The sequence below is a fragment of the Panulirus ornatus genome, chromosome 5 (assembly GCF_036320965.1).
Source record: "Panulirus ornatus isolate Po-2019 chromosome 5, ASM3632096v1, whole genome shotgun sequence".
Lineage (NCBI taxonomy): Eukaryota > Metazoa > Arthropoda > Malacostraca > Decapoda > Palinuridae > Panulirus > Panulirus ornatus.
In genome coordinates this window covers 4406688-4426956 of record NC_092228.1, presented here as the reverse complement: position 1 = coordinate 4426956, position 20269 = coordinate 4406688, and the positions used below count along the sequence as shown (strand labels likewise).

General features: G+C 37.4%; 2 protein-coding genes across 9 annotated transcripts in view; one reads left to right on the top strand and one right to left on the bottom strand.

Moving 5' to 3' along the window:
* LOC139747362 (uncharacterized) overlaps positions 1–20269 on the bottom strand; it is a 42507-nt gene that overhangs the window by 9419 nt on the left and 12819 nt on the right. For 2 of the 4 annotated variants that reach the window (XM_071659591.1, XM_071659601.1), the window contains exons 2-8: positions 20096–20180; positions 6152–7758; positions 5514–5601; positions 5040–5226; positions 2518–2672; positions 1700–1978; positions 556–594 (exon numbers count right to left, since the gene is read on the bottom strand). In XM_071659591.1, the coding sequence (XP_071515692.1) occupies positions 556–594; positions 1700–1978; positions 2518–2672; positions 5040–5226; positions 5514–5601; positions 6152–7690 (2287 nt within the window). In that variant the 5' untranslated portion in view covers positions 7691–7758; positions 20096–20180. Of the gene's footprint in view, positions 1–555; positions 595–1699; positions 1979–2517; positions 2673–5039; positions 5227–5513; positions 5602–6151; positions 7759–10506; positions 10628–20095; positions 20181–20269 lie in introns of those variants that run through there. The other 2 variants (XM_071659572.1, XM_071659583.1) reach the window with 2 other exon arrangements.
* LOC139747377 (uncharacterized) lies at positions 11597–19441 on the top strand. 5 transcript variants are annotated; one of them, XM_071659651.1, is made up of 3 exons: positions 11597–11850; positions 13843–13987; positions 14564–19441. In XM_071659651.1, exons 2-3 carry the CDS (start codon positions 13850–13852, stop codon positions 17633–17635), a joined length of 3210 nt encoding a protein of 1069 aa, XP_071515752.1. In that variant the 5' UTR covers positions 11597–11850; positions 13843–13849; the 3' UTR covers positions 17636–19441. The 5 variants fall into 5 exon arrangements, with proteins under 5 accessions (XP_071515752.1, XP_071515771.1, XP_071515762.1 ...); XM_071659670.1 differs by having other exon boundaries at positions 11597–11868; XM_071659661.1 differs by having other exon boundaries at positions 11597–11898.

Sequence of the window (20269 nt, the reverse complement as noted above, 5' to 3'; positions counted from 1 at the left end):
TAATCTTGCACTTGCAAAATTCAAATATAATCCTGGACACACTTATGACGCTTAGATTTGCCTGGGACTGGCTTTTACGTGGGTATATATATTTACAGTGCAGAAAAACATGAATCATCATAAGGCTACTATCAAAAGCAAGTCTTCCATGTAAATCTTGAGACTGTCTGAAAAAAATATTATCATGAGCTAAAATGTCTGTTGTAGTAAGTCCTGATTTGCTATTCAAAAATCTTTCTTCTTGCATCATCTTCACATATGGTACCTCTATTCTTCTGTTAGTAAAAAATATCAAAACAGACCTATCATCTTATACTCTCAGTGTAATCTTATTGCTAGCAATCAAACTTGTGACATAATTGAAAATACTCAAATATTTAGACATTTCTTGTGTTTAACAATTATGCAGTGGAGACTGTTTGTGTTGCACATCATCAACCACAAGAACAAACATTAACTACTGTCTGAGATTAATTGTTTCTTTTGACAGCAAAAACATTAGCAAAATGAAAATCCTTCTGTGCAACATAAAAAGAACACTAATAATTGTCTTACCAGTTGAAAGTTCCATGTCTTCTTCAGTCTGAGTTCCTTCTGCAAGTAAAGGAAAGCAAGTCAAAATCCACAACAGCAAAGTAATTCATCTACCAACAAAATCCAACCCAACCTTAAATGCCTAATAGGTGAAACAGCAACCTTTAAAAAATTCAGCTATCTACAAATACATGTCAGAGAATGCAAAATGTAAGTAAACAACTATTTGAAGAATAAAATATGTAACTAGTCTCTAAGAAAAACATAAAATCAAACAATTTTCTTTTTCCCTTAGTGATTAATCAATGCAACCCAATAATGATATAATATGGCACTTGTAGTAAATGAGAAAATGGTAGAATGGCACTTGTTAAAACTTATATAAGTTCATAATGGGATGCATGAGCCTTTAGAAAGGTCCTGAGTAACAACAGGACTCCTTCAAAGAAATTTGTTCTGGGATAATCATAAACAAATGAATAAATGAATAAATAAATAAATAATATAATGTATGGTGTAAAGGAGATGACCTTGATCAGGACATTTATTTGCCGGTACTATTAAAGAAAATGAAAATAAGCAGCCACATTGGATTTAGTTTTGATTTCAGATGAAGCATTTATTTGAAGCCAAATGAGTTTCAAAACATTTGCAGCTTCTTTTGATTCTGAAATTTCCACAATCCATACAACCAAGTTAATAGGGTCTAAACGTATGTTGCTGATTCCCAGGCCAAGTATAAAGGTCAGGTTTCTAGGAAGACAGGAGCCTGTCAGTAAATGTCTCATGTGGCAGATGGATGACATACAGCTGACTGCTAGTTCACATCCTCATTATGAGGGTGGGTAGTAGGTATGTAGGATGGAAGAAAAGGAGGTCATATGCAAACTTTTGTGAGCTCCTTGACTTATTTGAGTGTTTTCTTTATGTGAGGGGAATAACCTATTGGGCCTGTTCTGGTAAATCTTACAATATTAAAAGAAACACAAAAAACACCAAACAAAAAAAGAGCTTCAGCTTGTAAGTTTAAAAAAGTGATGTTAAATGCTGGACTTAGTAACTGAGTACAGTAGCAAGTTATAAAAAATTAATACATATTAGGAATGGTTTAATAGAATAACCAACTAAGAGAGTCAATAGCTGATATTAGTGATTTATGACTGACCTGAAGTCGTATGATCTTGCAACTCTTGATGCTGCTCAGCTGTGGGTGGTGGTGGCAACATGGTGATGACCATCTCCCCAGTTTCTGGCCTTTGGAATGTGATGAGTAAATTGTGCTTCTCTGCTTCAGTTAAATCCCCTTCTGTCACGCTTGTCAACAAGTCACCTGGCCGAACTTCTGTAATTTGGGTCCCATCTACTGTTCCCCCCATTATACTTTGTCGAGGGATGGGCTCCATCTTTATAACTGATGGAGGGGGCCAATGCTTCCTTGGGCGCCCTGTTAAAAAAATCGACATAATGCAGTACCAACATATGGAAAATTGAACTAATACTTGACAAAAGAAACCTAACATGGAATACACTATCAAAAGTATAATACAATGAGTGAAAGAATGAAAAGGATGGAAACCAATCTGTTAAAATTTGTCAGTCTGTTGCCAGTGAGCTATCTTTTATGACTAATGAGAAGATGAATATCAAAGAACTTGAGGTGTATATTCATAAATACCATGTAACTACAGTAATGCATCTATTTCTTTGCATTCATCATTATCCACTTTAAATTTTGTTACTTTTGTCAGTCCCTACGAACAATGTGACTAAGATTAACAAGCAATTAATCATGAGAGAATATTAGCCAGGCACTAATAAGCTTAATCTCATCTGGAAAGCATATTTGGCAGGCTTTCACCAGCTACAGTTAGCTCAAAGGCATTCAAAATCATATGTATATGCTGATTTTTCATAATAATTTTCCTTTCATGGAAAGCTACCACCTCACTCATTATAAAACAAGGTAATCATTGATTGAAATACCTCGTTTGCCTGGTCCCGATGTTCCTCTTGGTTTAGGTGGAGGTGGTGGCCGTCGGTAAGTAAGGTAATCTGGGGATACATCCTCTTCTTCGCCCATGGAGAAGTCATCATCATCATACTCAGGCTTCTTTAAGGCCTGAATCATTTTCTCATATCTGCAAGTCCAGTGTTACCTCTGATCACTAAAGCTTCTCTACCTAATGCAAACTACAAAGTTATGTAAATAATGAGTTCCTTGTTTCTTGAGCTGCCTAAGCATACTGATCCTGTAGAGTTTGCTATCTTAGGTTTGGATATAAAAGATGACAGGAATCAGTAAACTTCTGCTTTGGTAATGAAAGGATAAAACAGTTATTCTGCATTACATCACATAGAGGAAATCCTATCGTACACAAAAAGATATGAAAAAAGACTTGAAGAATGAAAAACTCTTTCCTGGGCAGTGTCCTGCAAACTATGAGAAAGTCTCTTTGATCTCTAGGTTATTTCTCTCACTATTCGCTAAATAGTCAAACAGTGGTAGGAGTTATAACTTGCTACGGGTGCACTTTCCTTACATCAGTCAAGCTACACCTGGCTGGCCATCTCATAATTAATAAGTTCATCTGAATGACGAAGTTAGCAGAGAATTCTTTTGAAAGGGAAGGTAAGGTGGGAAACGACAGTTGGAAAATTTGCCTACAAGATAGTACCTTAGAGAAACAGTCCTTCATTCTCTAAAATTCTTCTCTCTCCACGGTTGCTTTGTCCAGTAAACCATGAGAGCATATTATCAGAGACAGAGGGTTACAAAAAAATTCTTAAAGATACATGATGACCAAAAGCAAACCTACTGGTTATCTTGTGACACTTCAGCAATCCTCTACCTCTCTGAACATAAGCTCAACAACCATGAAACTGATCCTCAACATCAAAAACATGGTATGGGTGACAGTGTTGAGGAATGTCAAAGACTTTTGTAAAACTCCTATTGGAAAAGTGTCCTCACAAAGGCTTCTCACATCAAACCTCTGACATAAAGGATAGGTTAGGCCAACAAAATCAGTCTTATAATCCAAAATGAAATGTTCCCTAAGAGAAGGGTTTCAAACTGTATGGGTAAACCAAAAGAAGGTATCCCCTTGTTAATCTCTGAAGGATTCATGGTATTTTGTGGGATATCAAACTAGATAAAAGGCATTAAGTTCTTCAAAAGCAGTCTTCCAAGAAGCAAGGTAAGGATATATAAAGCTTTAGTGTTTAACCTTGCTAAAGCCCCAAGTTATAAAAGATCTTAACAAAAGACATGTTATCATAAAAAATGAAAGATTTTAATGGCTGAAAAGCCAGGAAAACAATGACTATCAATACTAAAAACCTTTCCTAACCCCTACTTAAGATGCAGTGCTGGGGTACAGTTCTCCTCAAGAGAAACAACCTGAGAAGCTATCCAAGGTACGTCTCATCCAAATTAATCCCAAAGTCCCAGACAGTGGGACCTGAAGGTGCTCTTGAAAGAGAAGAAAGTATTAATATTAGCTTTATTATTATTAGAAAAAAGGTAAAAGTCTAATGAGAGAGCTTCAGAAATCCCAGGAAAATCTGAAACCTAAAGAACATTTGAGAAGTTCCAAAAATGACTGTTAATGTTTGAGTTGACACACAAACAACATGACTATCACATGCAAAAACTTCCTCATTCTGGAGTGAATGGGGAATGTACCAGTAAGCATCTTTCAATACCTTCATTGATTGTCTGACAGTTAGCAGGAAGGCCTTACAGACTGTCAGTACAGCAGTCATCATGGTAGGAGCAGTAAACAGAAGTAGCAGGTAGGAACATTGAGGGAGGGGCATTAGGTAGAAACATTAGATGAAAGAAGTCAGTAGGAGAATTAGGCAGGAGCATTAGGTAGACACAGTCAATAGAAACATCAGGCTGAAGCCTCTCCAAACAGTGCACTAGACTTGCCCTCTTCCAGTGGCCTGTTAAGGGTGAAGAACTAAAGGCTACGAAGCAGCACTGGAGCTCATCATTTATGGACACTGTTGCCATGGCCACCCCCTTGAGGGAGTTCCAGAAGGGAACAGGCATCAAAGATATAGATATACAGACAGTCATCATAAATTTGTGCCATGTGATCCAGGTATATCATTTCATAAGGCCACATCAAGAACAATTCCCTCTCTACCAAAGTCCTTTTTATGAATGGTACGAGAATGTATATAAAAGAAATTAAAAATCCTTGTGCAGGTTCTTATCATGTCTGGCTAAACATTTCAAGTCTGTATTCCCTTTAACACTGAGTAAGGGATGTCCTATAGTCCTCTCTGAAAGGGGTAAAATGAGAGGTCCATCTTTAACACAACTCCTTTCGCAACATCAAAAAACAACTTTATGTTGAACTTCAAGAAAAATTGAAGTTGTGAAGCTGACCTCCAATGCAAAAGTTGCTAGTCTTCTTGATATCATATCAATCTGAGAAATGTAAGGCAAAAGAAGTACAGTATCTCTTAAGGATATACATGGATGGTTCGTTTACCTTGCTCCTCTCCTTCTTGGTGGAAGCTTTCTTTTGTTTGGGTCCACTTCCTCCTCCTTCTTGGGCTCAGAATCTACTGGCTCCTGCTTTAAGTTCCCCATATCCAGCACTCGCAGTTCCTGAAGGCCATCACTTCCCTCTACACCTGCTAGCTCTATAGTTGGAACATCTGTTGGTAGGTCATTCTCTGTAAAATGTTTAGACCAACTCATGATAAAAGCCAATTCACTATCCAAAAAAAACATTTGTTTACATTTTTTTGGGCTATCAGTGCAATTCCACGTGAAAAAAAAATCAGCTGAACAGCAATTTATGGATCCAAAGCTTTAGTCCACCAGAATAAATATTCACCATTATCCTTTCACAGTAAATCATTCAAGATTTTTTGGCAGCATTGTGTCTTAATTGACAGACAAAATAAAAAGAAACATGGTCATTATCATATACATACTCCTTATTTTCAGTCTTACTAACCCTGATCATCATTTTCCCCATCTAGTCGAGTGTCTGGCCCTGTGTGGATCATACGAGCTCCATGGGGTCCTTCAACCAAAGTTTCTACCTGAGTAGCAGACAAAGTCTTAAATCATGGATTATGAAATGACACACAATCTTATGAAGCCTTTTCTTACTCTGAAACAAAGTAAATTACATTATCAAGGGTCAACTCTGTTAAATTATAACAGACTGACACTGATAATCTTGTATGAAAAAAGAGATTTCTCCCAATCTACAGTTTCATAATTTTTCAAATACATATGAAATGTGGTTACATTAATGACACTGATTCTAATTCATTCATGCAATACTGGGAAAAACAAAAATTGCATACTTTTTTTGGCCTGAGTAGCAGACAAAGTCTTAAATCATGGATTATGAAATGACACACAATCTTATGAAGCCTTTTCTTACTCTGAAACAAAGTAAATTACATTATCAAGGGTCAACTCTGTTAAATTATAACAGACTGACACTGATAATCTTGTATGAAAAAAGAGATTTCTCCCAATCTACAGTTTCATAATTTTTCAAATACATATGAAATGTGGTTACATTAATGACACTGATTCTAATTCATTCATGCAATACTGGGAAAAACAAAAATTGCATACTTTTTTTGGCCTCCCAGGTCTCCGTCCTGTGGATGATATGACATATGTCCCTCTTGGACGGCCACGACCTCTTTTTTTACGGCGTCCACGACGACAAGTTATAGGTGGCTCTAGGTCTGGCAAGATATATTCCTCTTCTGGTGGACCCTTGACCAGTACAGCAGATGCTGGTGAACCACCAGGGAGTGTCATGTCAACGACAATGCCCTCACTTGCAGAGTCCTCCAGCTTGATACATACATCAAAATTATTATCATTTGAGGTTTCAGAAAACATCAGGGGTCCTGCTGAAGCTTTCTTCTTCAGCAGTGAAACTGTTTTATTACTTTGCTCGTTATCTTCTTTAATGTCTGCTCTAGGAATAGATGGTGGCCTACCACGTCCACCCCTGCCTCTCCTTGCATATCGTTGGTGTGGCCGAACAGGTACAGGGACTTTCCTGGTTCGATGATTTCTCGACCCATATATGTCAGAGTCACCTGAACCTTTGACACTAAAAATTAAAGACTTACTCTCCTGCAACTTCTTTAAATCTTCTGGACGTGGTAGGACAGTAACCATTCGGTTTCCTATCTTTTGCACAACACCTTGTGCAGATATGGCCAGTGGGCCAGAGCCAATGAGTTTTCGGGGTTGCTGACTTGAACTCTGCTTTCCTGACGTGTGACTATTTGTTTTTAAAACAACAGGCTTTGTACCAGTGGAGTTAGGAGATTTGGATGTTGCAAGTGGATCATGGAGTTGTGGAGTAGCTGGCATCCCTTGCTGGTCACTCTGAATGGTAGAGTGAGAAGTCATCACACTTAATGTCCCACTGGCAGTGGTAGGTACAGATGAGGACTGAAGTACTGAGAGGACCTGACTGTGTGTGACATCTGTACCACTAACTGATGTAATATGATCTGAATCTACGGGTGAGGCTAATGTTATGGAGTCTCCACCTGCCTCTCCTACTAAAGGTAACTGTAAATGACTCAGGCCTTGTAATATAGATACTCCAGTACTGTCATTCAAAAAAGAAAGAGGCAAAGCAATGGTATGTGCTGAGCCAGACTGGTCACTGGCAGGGATCTGAATCAACTGCTCACCAAGGATGGCTGAAGGGGATCCATCACCAGCATCTTCTGTTGCAGTAAGGTATGTGATAGCTTGCGTTCCTTCACCACTAGTTATACTAACAGCAGAGTTGCCATGTTCTTGATCTAGCAGAGCCAGCTGCTCACCCGTATCATCGGCACTCACCACGGTGATTGGCCCTTCACCAGTGAAGTCCTGCTGCAGCACCATTCCTGCCTCACCTCCTAACTCACCCTGATCCAACCCAAGCTCTCCATGTACACCAGGAATTTCCACAAAATTAACCAAACCTGGGGTTCTGAGCAAGGGAAGAGCAGACTGAGGGTATACAACAGTGACTGGGTGCCCTGATTCATCTGTAGTAACATAATGCACCTCTTGCAAACTTGTGTGGTCCATGGAGTGTCCATTATCATGCGTCATCATAGAGGTGACTTTAAGAGTTTCACCATCTCCATCCATATCACCAACTACACCAACATCATTATCACTAGCTTCCACCAGATGGTGACTTGTGACTCTATCAACGCCTGAAAAATTCAAATGTTAATCAATTAGAAAAAAATATGATATACAAACTTGGTTACAGTCATTAAAAACTGTGTTTATTCAGCCCAAAGAAATACCATGTCAATTCACAAGTGGTGTATACCTGATGTGTTATGGAAAATATATAATGATATCTGACCGGTAAAAATCAATCGTAATATGAGTGACACTGAACTTAGCCTTTCCTATATTTTACTTGTCCAAAGATATCTGTATAGGACTGATTAATACTAATATGAGTGACATTAAACACAGGCCCTCTCCTGTATACTCCTCATGTAAAGATATCTGTCCAATAATGATTAATTGTAATAAGAGTGACACTGAACTTTGGCCCTCTTCCAAATTTTCCTCACACAAAGTCTTACAAGCATTCTCCCAGCAACATATTAGAAAGGAGTATGGTCGATGAGGCATACCTCCTCTTGTCTTAAAGGAGTGTGACTCTGAACTAGCTTTGATCCACACCTGCCTATTTTATCTCTCCTAAAGCCTACACCTTCCATTCTTTCCAGAAGTTTTTGTAGGTGCAGCCCATATACATTCTGTATATTGATACTGGGTTTGTCAATAAAGTCTGTGTCAAGAAAAGAATACAAGGCTAAGAAAATCAAGAAAATAAGTTAAGATAAAAGTATTTCTAAAATCTCTCAGAAACTATAAAAACCTAACACAATGCCCCTAAAAAGTCAATCTATTCCTCATGCTAAATGTTATTCAGCAGCTAAAATATATCATCATTATCCTTCCCTTGCATGAGGCCACATAGCCCTTCAAAATCAAGACTAAATATATGAAATGCAATGACATGACTCATCAAATTTGGTACTAGAAATGAGTAGAGGGAAGAATGAATTCCACATCCAATAAATGCATTAACCCTCCCTTATCCTTTGAATTAAGTACACCCTAGAAGTGGACAGTGCCTTGACAATCAGAAAAATGCAATTTTCAATTCAACAAATTTTGTGAAATATAACCGCACCAAACTTTGCCTAACTTAGGACAGCTCACCTTTACATAAATCAGGTACAGTTTGACGATCAGTTTAAGTGCTTTCTAAGCCAAAGTTTGTAACAATTGTCATTCGCTTAAGGTTTTCCTCACCAGGGTAATGATTCCACATGTTTTTGCATGTAATGAAACAAAGAAAACCTTCTTTTCTTATGAATAACTTAAAGAACCATTTGCTTTCTACTTGACTGATAACATATGGAATGATCTGTCAAAAAGAGTGGTTGAAAGCTGTTGATTTTGCAATTGCTACATTTTCTCTGATTTTCAAAGCCCTACCCTTTTTGTGGGGTTTACACGATACTGTAGGATGACAGGGATGGCTACAGCCCTTTTTAGATGTGGATGTGGTTTTCTCCACTTTTTTTTTATTCTTGGCATTAAGGTAATGTTTTACTTTAAGGGCACCATAAGCGGAACTTACAGAATAGGACTTAGCAAAGGACCCCAAACAATTAACAAAGGTGATTCAGAAAAGTACTATTAAAACATGATCATAAAAAGTAATCCTACAATAACAAATAAGATAGGGAGATGTGGTTTCACTGCATTGCACGTGAGTTAAAGAATGGATTTGAGTGAGTATGGCCTTTCTTCGTATTTTCCTGGTGCTACCTCACATATGTGGGGAAACAGCAGACAACTGTGAAAATATTAAGAACAATCATAGATAAAACGATGATGGGTAGGGCTATGAAATGAATGATTAATGTACGCGGATGATGATAGCTAGATGTGTCTGCGCGGAATCAATCAGTGGGCAAACCTCCTAGCATCCACATGCAAATATGAGACAAAAAAAAATCTTTAAATTATCATCCATTGAGAAAATCTCACTTTCTAAGGGTATAAAAGTTGAGCTTTTTGAGTTTTGTTCATATTCAGGTGTTCCGCCTGCTTCTGTACTAATCAACCCCACATTTCCTCTGATATCATAGCCCTCCTGGCTTTCATTTTATCTATTATCATACTTTTATAAGTATCTCATCAATGCTTTTTAAAATCTTTACTGCTATGTGTTAGAAGTCCAATGATATACTTTATTTCCCCCATTATAGGTTACTCCTATGGTGACCTTAAAACTCAAGGCAGTTGACCTTTGAAGTTATAAGAGAAAAATCTATTCATAAGGTGTCATACAGGAAGTAATTGTCTGACGTATATTATAGAATATATATTATAGAATATATCTTCTTCCATTTATTGCTTTTAGAGTGAAATTTCCTCCCAATCTTGCCCCCACTTGGCCTTGTTCATGTGGCACGAGCCACGTCCCTCATAAATTATTCATGAAAGACCTTACTCAATCCCAAAACTAAATGACATCTTTAAATTGCCCCTCCCCACCAGAAGGAAAGTCTCTCCGGCTCCTAAACTTTAATAAGACCAGCCAGACTCAGGACGCAAACCCTGTTTTATCTCCTCCCCGGAGATAACAGGCCGACTTTATTTCTTCTCGGGGAGGAAATGAGGGACTTTAAGGGGAATACAAGCCCTTAAAAGTCATCAAGGAAACGCCATTAGCATGCCCGTCTGTCTCCAGTCGCCCTGTTGTGGTCTTTTCACAACATGTTTATACTTCATCACCAACTAAAAGAAGTTCCAAAATTCGATGAGTAAACTGGATTGAGAAGCATGATTGGAACGCTCATGATTTATAATTATTTCACGACACCTAATTCTCGCGGGACCATCAAAGCCGACTAGAATATTACCTTCATTTATCTGTTGCGTGGAATCCTCGGTTTGGACCTCAGAACTCGCCATTTTCGCTTATACGGGCAAAGGCAAAAGGCCTTTCTTCACAAAGGGATATCCGCCATGTTTGAAAGCCTAGAATGCACAGACCAATGGCAGGCCAGGGTCACTATGACGTCAAGGAGATGAGTCGCGGTGCCTTTAAATTTCCTGTAATTTTGTCTTAAGCATAATGCAGGAATCGAGAATATCATTTGTACTCTTTGGTCTAACATATTCTCGTAAATCTATGTATATGAGCGCTTTTAATGACTTATTAATCTACTTTTAAATGTATGTTTTATTCCGTTTAGAGAAGATATATAACATGTAGGCAGAGGGTGTCTATACTTTAATCTCATACCTAATATCGTTTCTATTAATTTGTTCTATATGTCTATAACTCTAATGCTATTGCGTTTCTCACATTATCCTTGACTCGCCCATAATCCTTGAGGTTCTGCCTTTTTCCGGTTATTTTCTTTAGACACTTCCTATATGTGAAGTAATCGTGATTACCAACTGTATCAACTGCTCATTCATATCCTGGGGGACTTTAACATTCATGAAGACATCTTTAAACCTATTTCCATTACGCTTGTATTGACATCATTCAATTTGCTATACATGTCCTCTACTCTCGTTCCTACAATGGAGTTCCCGGAACAAATCCTTTCTCAATCATTCTCTTGTTTCCTTGCCAGTTATAGCTGGTCCATTTGCCTTTATATATATATATATATATATATATATATATATATATATATATATATATATATATATATATATATATATATATATATTAGATCGCCGTATCCCTTATGAAAATTAGGTATTGAGAATCTATGTAGCATACTGTATTCTTATTCAGGTCAAAGCAAAGCTGAATTATATATCAAAGATTGAAAACTTACTTATCCAATAAAATCTAATCTTTGTCTAATAAATCAAATGAATAGGTAATTGTAAATGATGCAGCTGTAGTTAAACTAAGTAAGGAAAAATATAAAGAAATATTCATGAATTTCTCTTGTGGGTCAAAAGGGGGGGATCGATATGTTTGTTTTTGTTGACATTGACAGACCACTTCCTTCACATCCCGGTCAAGAGTGACACCTGGCAGAGCATAATCTACAGTGGGCTGTTGATTATCATCAGATAAACATTCTCAATAATAAATGTTGTGCTTTTGGTGTATATAGAAAATGAAAATGAAGATATAATGTATAACAAACTCTCTACATCACGGAGAACATTTGCCTGGATGTGAAGTACATGGCTGGTGGCATCAGCTGATCATCACCCACAAACAAAGGCTTCTTGTAAATATCCTTCCTGGTGTAAGGTTACCCATCTCAAGCTCATGACAGGTCTGGTAAAATCACATAGTAGACATAAGGTGTATATGATTAAGTCTGCGCTCTGTGGAGTTCTTTAAATGAACAGAAGAGTCGTCAAAGCCTTCCTATGTAACTGCTGTGTGAGGAGTTGTATTATACAGAGGAAAAACAAAAATCATGCTAAAAGCCTTTTGCAGTGGTGTATTATGTACGATTTAAGGGTAAGACCAGTGTGTAATGACAGTTAAGTTTATCTCTGCATGATTTTGAGCATTACAATTTGTTTGGTGTTATTTAATAAGGCCATAATAGGGATGGTTATGCTTATCACGGAAAATGTGTGGTTAGGTAATGTATAGTGGGGAACACACTTGCAAAAGATCTAGAAAACTGCACATACCCACACCCAATGGCTGAGATATATAGAAAATATACTACAGTATTAAGTTAGTTTGCTGCTGAGGATCTTATTGAGTACTTATAGAAGTACTACTATAATTTTACATATGAAAGACAAAATAAAGTTGAGAGGAAATAATTGCTTGATTTATGTGTTATGAAGTGTGCTTAAGATGGAGAGGGTGTAAATTGTGGAATGGGTGGCAGGATTCAATGTGTCAGTAAGGCAAGGTAGGTTAGGGAAGGGAATGCAACAAACAGAACACTGCTGGCTCATAGAGTGGCTATCAATAACCCTAAGTTATAGAATTTTCCTGGTCAGCTGATGCCTGCCACCATACAGGAACTTACTTGTCAAACAAATCTCCCAGAAACTTAACATAAATGGGTGACCTAAACAATTACATATTCTCAAACAAAATTGACAGTAATGTAAACTTTATTTGCTAGGGAAAGTTTGGAAAGGTTTTCAAATTCTATTGATAACCTATAAATGGTTTATCTATGACAATTATTAAACTAGTATTATTCCTTATCATTGTAGCTCCCACTCTTATCAAGTTACAGGTATATAGTATCAGGATAAAAAAAAATCCTATTCACACGTCACCATTTTGACTTATTAGTTACAATTAATCCTATTACTCCATACTTGCAGACAATAATCATGTTTATTTAGCATTTATTAACAAATGATGTAATTTTCTTTTAGCAATAATTTGCAGTATTCTTGGGTTTGAGTGCATCTTCAGTGGACACTATTTAATAAAAATTCTTATTCAGGTGAATTTAAGTAAGGATGGTCATGTATATTTGCATTATCTAAGGAACTTGGTATCATATGTAGCAGTTCATTCAGGAATGCCTTTCTTTCATGTCAAAATCAGGAATTTTCTTTTAGATATCTTTATATATTTTATCTCCTCTTAATCTTTCAAGAGTTTCTCTGGATTATGTATTACACCTTTGTGACACCTTTATTGGTACTTCTGTGCATCCTAATGATATCAATGTATGCTCTGTTACATAGTTTTTTCTCCCTATATTTGCATTGTACCTTTTCTTTTTTTGTTCTTCCATAAGAGAGCTTATCAGTCCTATAGAAAAATTGTGCCTTACTGCAGAATGGATTATTTTCTTAGGAATGAACCTTTGAGGTCTAACAGAGTTAGCCCTTGCCCTTCCTGCCTCTCAGAGTTGAGAGTTTGGTAACTTAGTAGAGAATGAAAGCTGATTCATGTGCTGGAAGACTTGTGGCGGTGGGGCAAGGTTCCTGGGAAGGTGTGGGTTCCCTGCTTTTGTATATCCCTTAGCTGTCCTGGCCCATTTCTTTTTATTCTTGGGTATACATATGGTTCAGACTAATTAACATGATAAACACCAGGGTACCATGAGAATTTAAATACCTATTCCATCAGAGAAGACTGCTTCTCACAATATGTATTTTATCTTCATACAGTCTTTACTTTGAATGTACAGTGAAATCTGTTGGTGGAATGAAAGAAATGCTATTTCTGCAAGAGCCATAAAGAATTTCTTTTCTTTTTAGTCTATCATGCACTGTGTAACTTTCAGGACCACCATGCCAAGGAAGTGTGTTTTGTGTGGGGCTTCTCAGAGCATCAACCTCTATGTATTTGCCTTTCCAAAATCCAGTCACCAGAGAGGTGCATGGGTGGCTGCCATACAACAAATTATTCCTAGCTTCTGTGATCCGCAGGTATGTACAGAAGACAGTTTTAGATTGAAATACATATATATATATTTATTTATTCATTATTATCCTAGGATCAATTTCTGTGAAAAAGCTCTGGTGTTACCAAGGACCTTACTAAAGGCTACTGCAGCCCAAGGCTGCAGTTATCCCAGAAGCAGGGAAATGTAGATTACTTTGGGGTAATTCTTTGATGAGTCTGCACTCCCAGAGATACAATTTCACCAAAAGTAACTTTCATTCGTGATTTATGTTTTTGCATAATCCTGCTGGTCCTCTTCATCTTAGTTTATAAATGTTTATGATGAGACTGATGGCAGTGGCCTTCTATAACAATACTTTTCATCATTATAATGTTATGCTCTTTCTGTTTACTGTAGCATTCAGTAGCTTCTCTTGCTTTGTTGTTCCTGTAGGTGAAAGACAAAATCCATATCAGAATATTTGGCTTGGCACCTTAATCACTGTGATCTTTCTGATTCAGGGTTTCATACATTTTGTTTGAAGTAATTTGATATAAAGTGGATCTTCATTATGAGGTGTAGGCAGATGAACAGAAATTAACTTGAACATTTTCCCCAGGCTGAGGGTCAGCTGACTGGTGTCCGAAAAGGGGTTTGCGAGAGGCATTTTCATCCCCATGATATCAGAAAGGGGAAGAATTCAAGTCTTCACCGTAAGGCAGTGCCATTAGTTGCAGCTAATCTCATTGCTGAGGGAAATGATGCTGATGCCAAAAAGAGCCTTGCAGTAACATTACCAGTTACAGAAAATGATAAGACAAAAGACAGTTTCCTGATCAGTGAGGAAGATGAATTTAGGGGTAGTGCTGTAAATCAGATTTCTGTTGTGTGTAAGAAAGAAAGTACATGGCAAGTAGATGAAGATCAAGCCAAAGACCCAGAAAATTGCTTAGGTATTAATATTGATGATTTTCTTCCAAGTGAAAATACTTTTACTGGGTCAGTAGAGAGCATTCGGAATCAGGCATTTGTGTTCAGTAACAGCGAATGTTCAGAAAAGGATTTGTGCCTTGTTTGTGGGAAAGAAGACAAAAGCAGTAACTTGGTTTGTATCTTACGTATTCATGAACTCTCTGGCAATGTTTCTGTGAGTTTGTTGCTGTCAAAAATTGTGGGTAGGTCAAAGAGAGAGGTCCTTTGTGTAAGCATGAAGATTTGCTCTAGGTGTGAGAATCTTATTCAAGAAGTTGCACAGATTGAGGAAGATCTGAAATATAAGAAGCAAACTATAAAAAGCATGTTTGAAGCAACACTTCAAGAGCACAAAGAGAAGACCAAAATAGTAACGACTGCTACAAAACCCTTAGATGTGCAGTCAAATGAGGTAAATTGCAGCAGAAATTCAGTATCAGATTCCTGCTTCCCTGTTAGTATAGACGATAAGAGTAGTAGCTTTCAAGGTGATAAAATATCTGAAAAGGTAAGAAAAAGTTCTCGAAGGCAAGCATCAGCAAGGAAGTACCGTTGTCCTCAGTGTAAGGAAGTTTATGCCAGTCTTGCCTTATGGGTTCACCATTTATCAAAACATTCTGATGTGGAGGATTTGCCAGTACAAAATAAAGCCAAACAGGTGACTAACAAGATCAAGAGAAAGCATAAGATAGGAATCCATGCTTGTGAAGAGTGTGGGAAGACATTTTTCTGTAAGCAGACCCTCCTTGCTCATGCATCTGCTCATCAGAAGGGTTCAGAATGCTCTGTGTGTGGTAGATATCTCACCACTAAAGCAAGATTAAAAGCTCATCTCTTTAAATTTCATGGCATAGGGGAAGAAAAAAATAAAGAGGTTGCATGTCAAGACTGTGGGAGGTGTTTTGGTACCAAAGCCGGGTTACGTTATCATCGCAATGTTGTGCATCACATAGGCACTGAATATGTGTGTGAACACTGCAACAAAATGTTTTATTATCATGTTCCATACAGAAGTCATCTTTTATATGCTCATGGGGAGAAGAAGATAGTATGTGAAACTTGTGGGGAGAAATTCTTCACCATTTCAAAATTAAATACTCACATCAATGCTGTGCACAGAAGTGCCAAGTCTTGGGCCTGTGATAAATGTGAGTCAAAGTTCACAACTTACACAGCATATCGCCATCACGTGAATGTAAAACATCTCAAGATACAGCATCCATGTGACTACTGCAGTGCACAATTCCGAAAGAAATCTTCATTAATGCTTCATCTTTGGAAACACTCTGTTTATATCTGTCAAATGTGTAGAGAAAGTTTCTCATGTAATGATGACTTGGGGAACCACATGTCGGTCACTCATGGAAAGGAGATTAACTGGAAGGGTAAGAGAAAACAAAACACTCAACTCCAGCAGGAGAAGAAACTAGTTAGAGAGGAGGATGTATTACAGAAGAACCCAGAATCAGATGAACACATTCAACAGAGTGAACATGTAGCTTCCATTGTGATAAATGATCTCCTTATGACTGCAGAATCATATGATAATAGTAGTTTACAACCTTTCTCTCTGTCAGGATGTGAAAAGCTGCAACAAAAACACACATACACAAATGATGACATGAAAGTTAAAACTCTGAGTATCATTGATGCCTCTCAAGACCTCAGGGCTGTTGATTCTGTGCAATTTGGTACAGATGAAACTCTAGAAGTAAAATCATCTCATGATCCTATTGAAATGACACCGGGAGTTTCTCTTATCAATGTACAGATTCTTGGAGATATGGAAATCTCACAAAGTGATACATTAGGAGACTTGAAAAACAGCATGTTGGCAGATGCTGCAGACCACCTGTCCCATGATGGCCAGTTAGACAGTGAGGATAATATGACTGGCCATTTGTCAGTTGAGACACATCTTTCAGGAGAGCATCTTACTGTTGATGGTGACCTGGAATCTGCAAGACATACATTAGAATCCACCGATCACCTAGAGACTGCTTGTCACTTAGAAGCTGCAGATCATTTAGAAAGTTGTCACTTAGATTCGGATCACCTCAGTACAAGGAGTCACCTTAGTGCTGAAAGCCATTTAGAGGTACCAAGCCAGCTTGGATCTCCTCATCACCTTGAACCTACAAACCGCTTGAAAGTCACAGGACATATTAACACAGCAAGTCACTTAGATGCATCAAGCCATCTGAAAGATGCTGGCCATCTTGACCCTGACACCAACGTGGCAGTTACGAACCACCTTGAAAACTCGAATCATCTAGAATCTTCAAGTCATATGGAACCACCAGAGCATCTCCAGATGCCTACTCATATTAATGATCCAACTCATTTGGATTCTTCAAGCCATTTGGAAACTGCTGATCAATGCTCGCTTCCATCCATGATTAGTCAGATGGAGAGTGAGGTGGATGAACAAATGGTGGATCCAGTGAATAATCCTATGGTAACACAAATGGATACAGAAATTCATAACATGGCAAATGAAGTAGATGCCCGGATTGTAGAGAGTGCAAACACACACATGAGTCAGGAAATGGACCAGCTTATGGTCAAAGAAACAGATGCTGAAATGGAACAAAGTTTAGAGAAAATGAATGAAGTAGAACTAGAGCCATTTCCTGTTACATTAGATGGTAAGGGAGAAGTCCAGTACCAGTATGTTATGTATATATCTGCCTCTGGGGAAGATAACACTCCTGGATGAAGCTGATCTTTAGTTGGATTTAGGCCTGATAATGATGCAATTGCAGCAGGTTTGAATACAGCTGTAAGGTCAATCAGTCAGATGTATGGTCAGATCCATGGTGTTATAAAGCCTGGCTGATGCAGTCAGATAAGCCATGAATGATACATGCTGGTAAGATTTTGAAAGTGACAAATTCATGCTTAATGCAAGGCAGGATATGATTCTGGCATCTTGTGATTTAAACTGATAACTGCAGGCTGTAATGACACCTTTACAGTTCATGTAATATAGTGTAACTGGCAGAGTTAGCAAGGGGTTATTAATTACTGGTATTTCAGTGATTTGGAGGTGAAATATTGGAAATTTTCAAAGAATATTTTATAAATTTGTTAAAGATGCCAGTTTTTTCCTTCCACTCCACTTCATTCCTAGATCCAGATTGAGTTGGCAGGGTGTGTATTTGTTGTGGTATGAACACAACTGGTCAATTTGCCATGCTATTGTCCTGGATTGTTAGTATGATTTGTACAGGAAGATGTCATGTTTAAAAGATTTTACTTTAGTTTGGCTTGAGCTTTCAGTCTTTGTTCTTTTAATCCTTTGCCTTCGGCTCTTTTAATTTATCCTTTCACAATGCTTTTCAGACATTCTCTATAGTCATTAATGTTTTCTTACCTATTCAAGATGCTCTTCCCCCATTTTTTTAAAATTTAATATTGCATCCAGGTTTATAATACTGTACCATATATCTCATGGAATTTCCTTATTACATTTGTATCTGTTCTCCAAACTCCATTGTTACTTCTCAAAATTTTACTCTGTTCATGCACACTAAGTCTAGTTGAAGGTACTAAGAGAAGAGCACGACCATGAGAAAGATGAACAGATGCTGCGAGTTTTTTTTATGACTTATTTCATATATCAAAGACTTGAGTCACACTCAAAAGTCCTCATTAAGGCCAGTTTGAGACAGAAACAAGCAAAATTAGTTTAGTAAAAGACAATCATGGAAGTTTAAAAAACTGGGGAAGGAATCTTTATATATGTTAGTAGGCAGTAAAACAGATCATATATACTGAGGGCAGGAAGGGTAAGAGAAGATATGTAAAGACGGGGAGTAAAGATGAAGAAGAAATATATATGGTGTATCTAGAGAGAAGATATAACTTTTTTTCCTGATCGTATGATTTAGTGAGAGTGAACCTGATGTAGAGCTGTGTGATTCCATACTGTCACATCTACATTGATTTTCATGACCCTGCAGTGATGATTGCTAAGATATGTGGTACACGAAGAAATGCATAAAACCATAAAGATGGGCACATGTCATCAGTATCCAGATTGGGATTGTTTCATAATTTTGGCCTGTTACAAGATTCATAAAGTATCATTGATGGGAGGAGAGCCTGTGATGAGTCCTAAATAGCAATGATAAATGCTGACTCTTGGTTTTATTTTATAGTTATGGGATTGGCTATGTTGTTTACTAACATTATTACAATTTCCTCTAGAGATTTTCTTGTAATTGAATATGAAAATATCTTTGTATGGGTATATTGAATATTGAATTGGATCTGTGAAGATGAAAATTGTAGTGCATGTACTGTGATATTTGTTGATTAAAAGAGTTTTTCAAATATCTGTGTGTGATACAGATATACATTTTAGAGCTGTTTAATATGGGTTATAAAAATTAGAAGCAAATGTGATGTACAGTTTTGATAGTGGAGTGTAATATGTTACAGCTGAGGAAATTTTCGCTTAGGACATAGTATTTGATGTATGTATTTCTGTTATTCTAAAATAATCATTATTTTTTTGATATTTTGATGGTATATATTTTACCCTTAATTCAGAGGTCAAGTAATTAAACTAGTACAGGTGTAGTACATTTTTTCCATATCTCTTTAAAACATATGATGAGATTCAGGCTGGCTGGCATGGATAAACTTTCCCCAGATATTTCACATATCTACCTCCATAACACTGATGAGAAATCTCTCTCAAGAGTTCTGCATGTTGATTCATATGACATTCTTGTTTAGATTCGTGAATTATATGAAACAAGAATGAAATGGAAGAAAGTTGCTGAAGCAAATATATGTATAGTGGAAAAGTTCAAGAAGTAAGAGGAAACACTGGAAGAAGATTTTGATGGGGTAACCTCTCAAGGAAAGTATCGAGTTGCAGACATGGTAAACCAATGAATGCAGCTGCATTGCAAACATGACGAAAGGGGAAAAGCTATCATTGGGCAATTTTGTTTTTTAGTGTTTCTCTTAATTCCTTGTGGCTTAATAATATGCTACCTAAGTGAGTAATAAGCAAGTGAAAAGTCACCTTTGACAAAACTGTATCATCAGGAGTACAGTCTTGTCTAAGATCTCATTTCAGAGGCATACATATTTCCCTGCTGTTTTTTATATTGGACGAAAATGATACCTTACTACCTGCCTCAGGAGTCCTTTCCATACTTACGAGTCTCCTGCAGTACTCAGGAATCTGGCTTGGTCCACCAGTCAGGACCACAGGTCATAAAGTGTTGTGATGTGTGTCCATCTATCTGCAAAAAGTGCAGAAAGTCTATTGATAGCACATCATTGCTGTTAATGGACATGTGAACTGCCTGGGGGAACCATGGCAAGGTCTGTA

Coding starts and splice junctions, on each gene's coding strand:
- LOC139747377 (XM_071659631.1), top strand. CDS start 13,823: ATGCACTGTGTAACTTTCAGGACCACCATGCCAAGGAAGTGTGTTTTG. Junction 13,988..14,563: donor CTAGCTTCTGTGATCCGCAG/GTATGTACAGAA, acceptor CATTTTCCCCAG/GCTGAGGGTCAGCTGACTGG.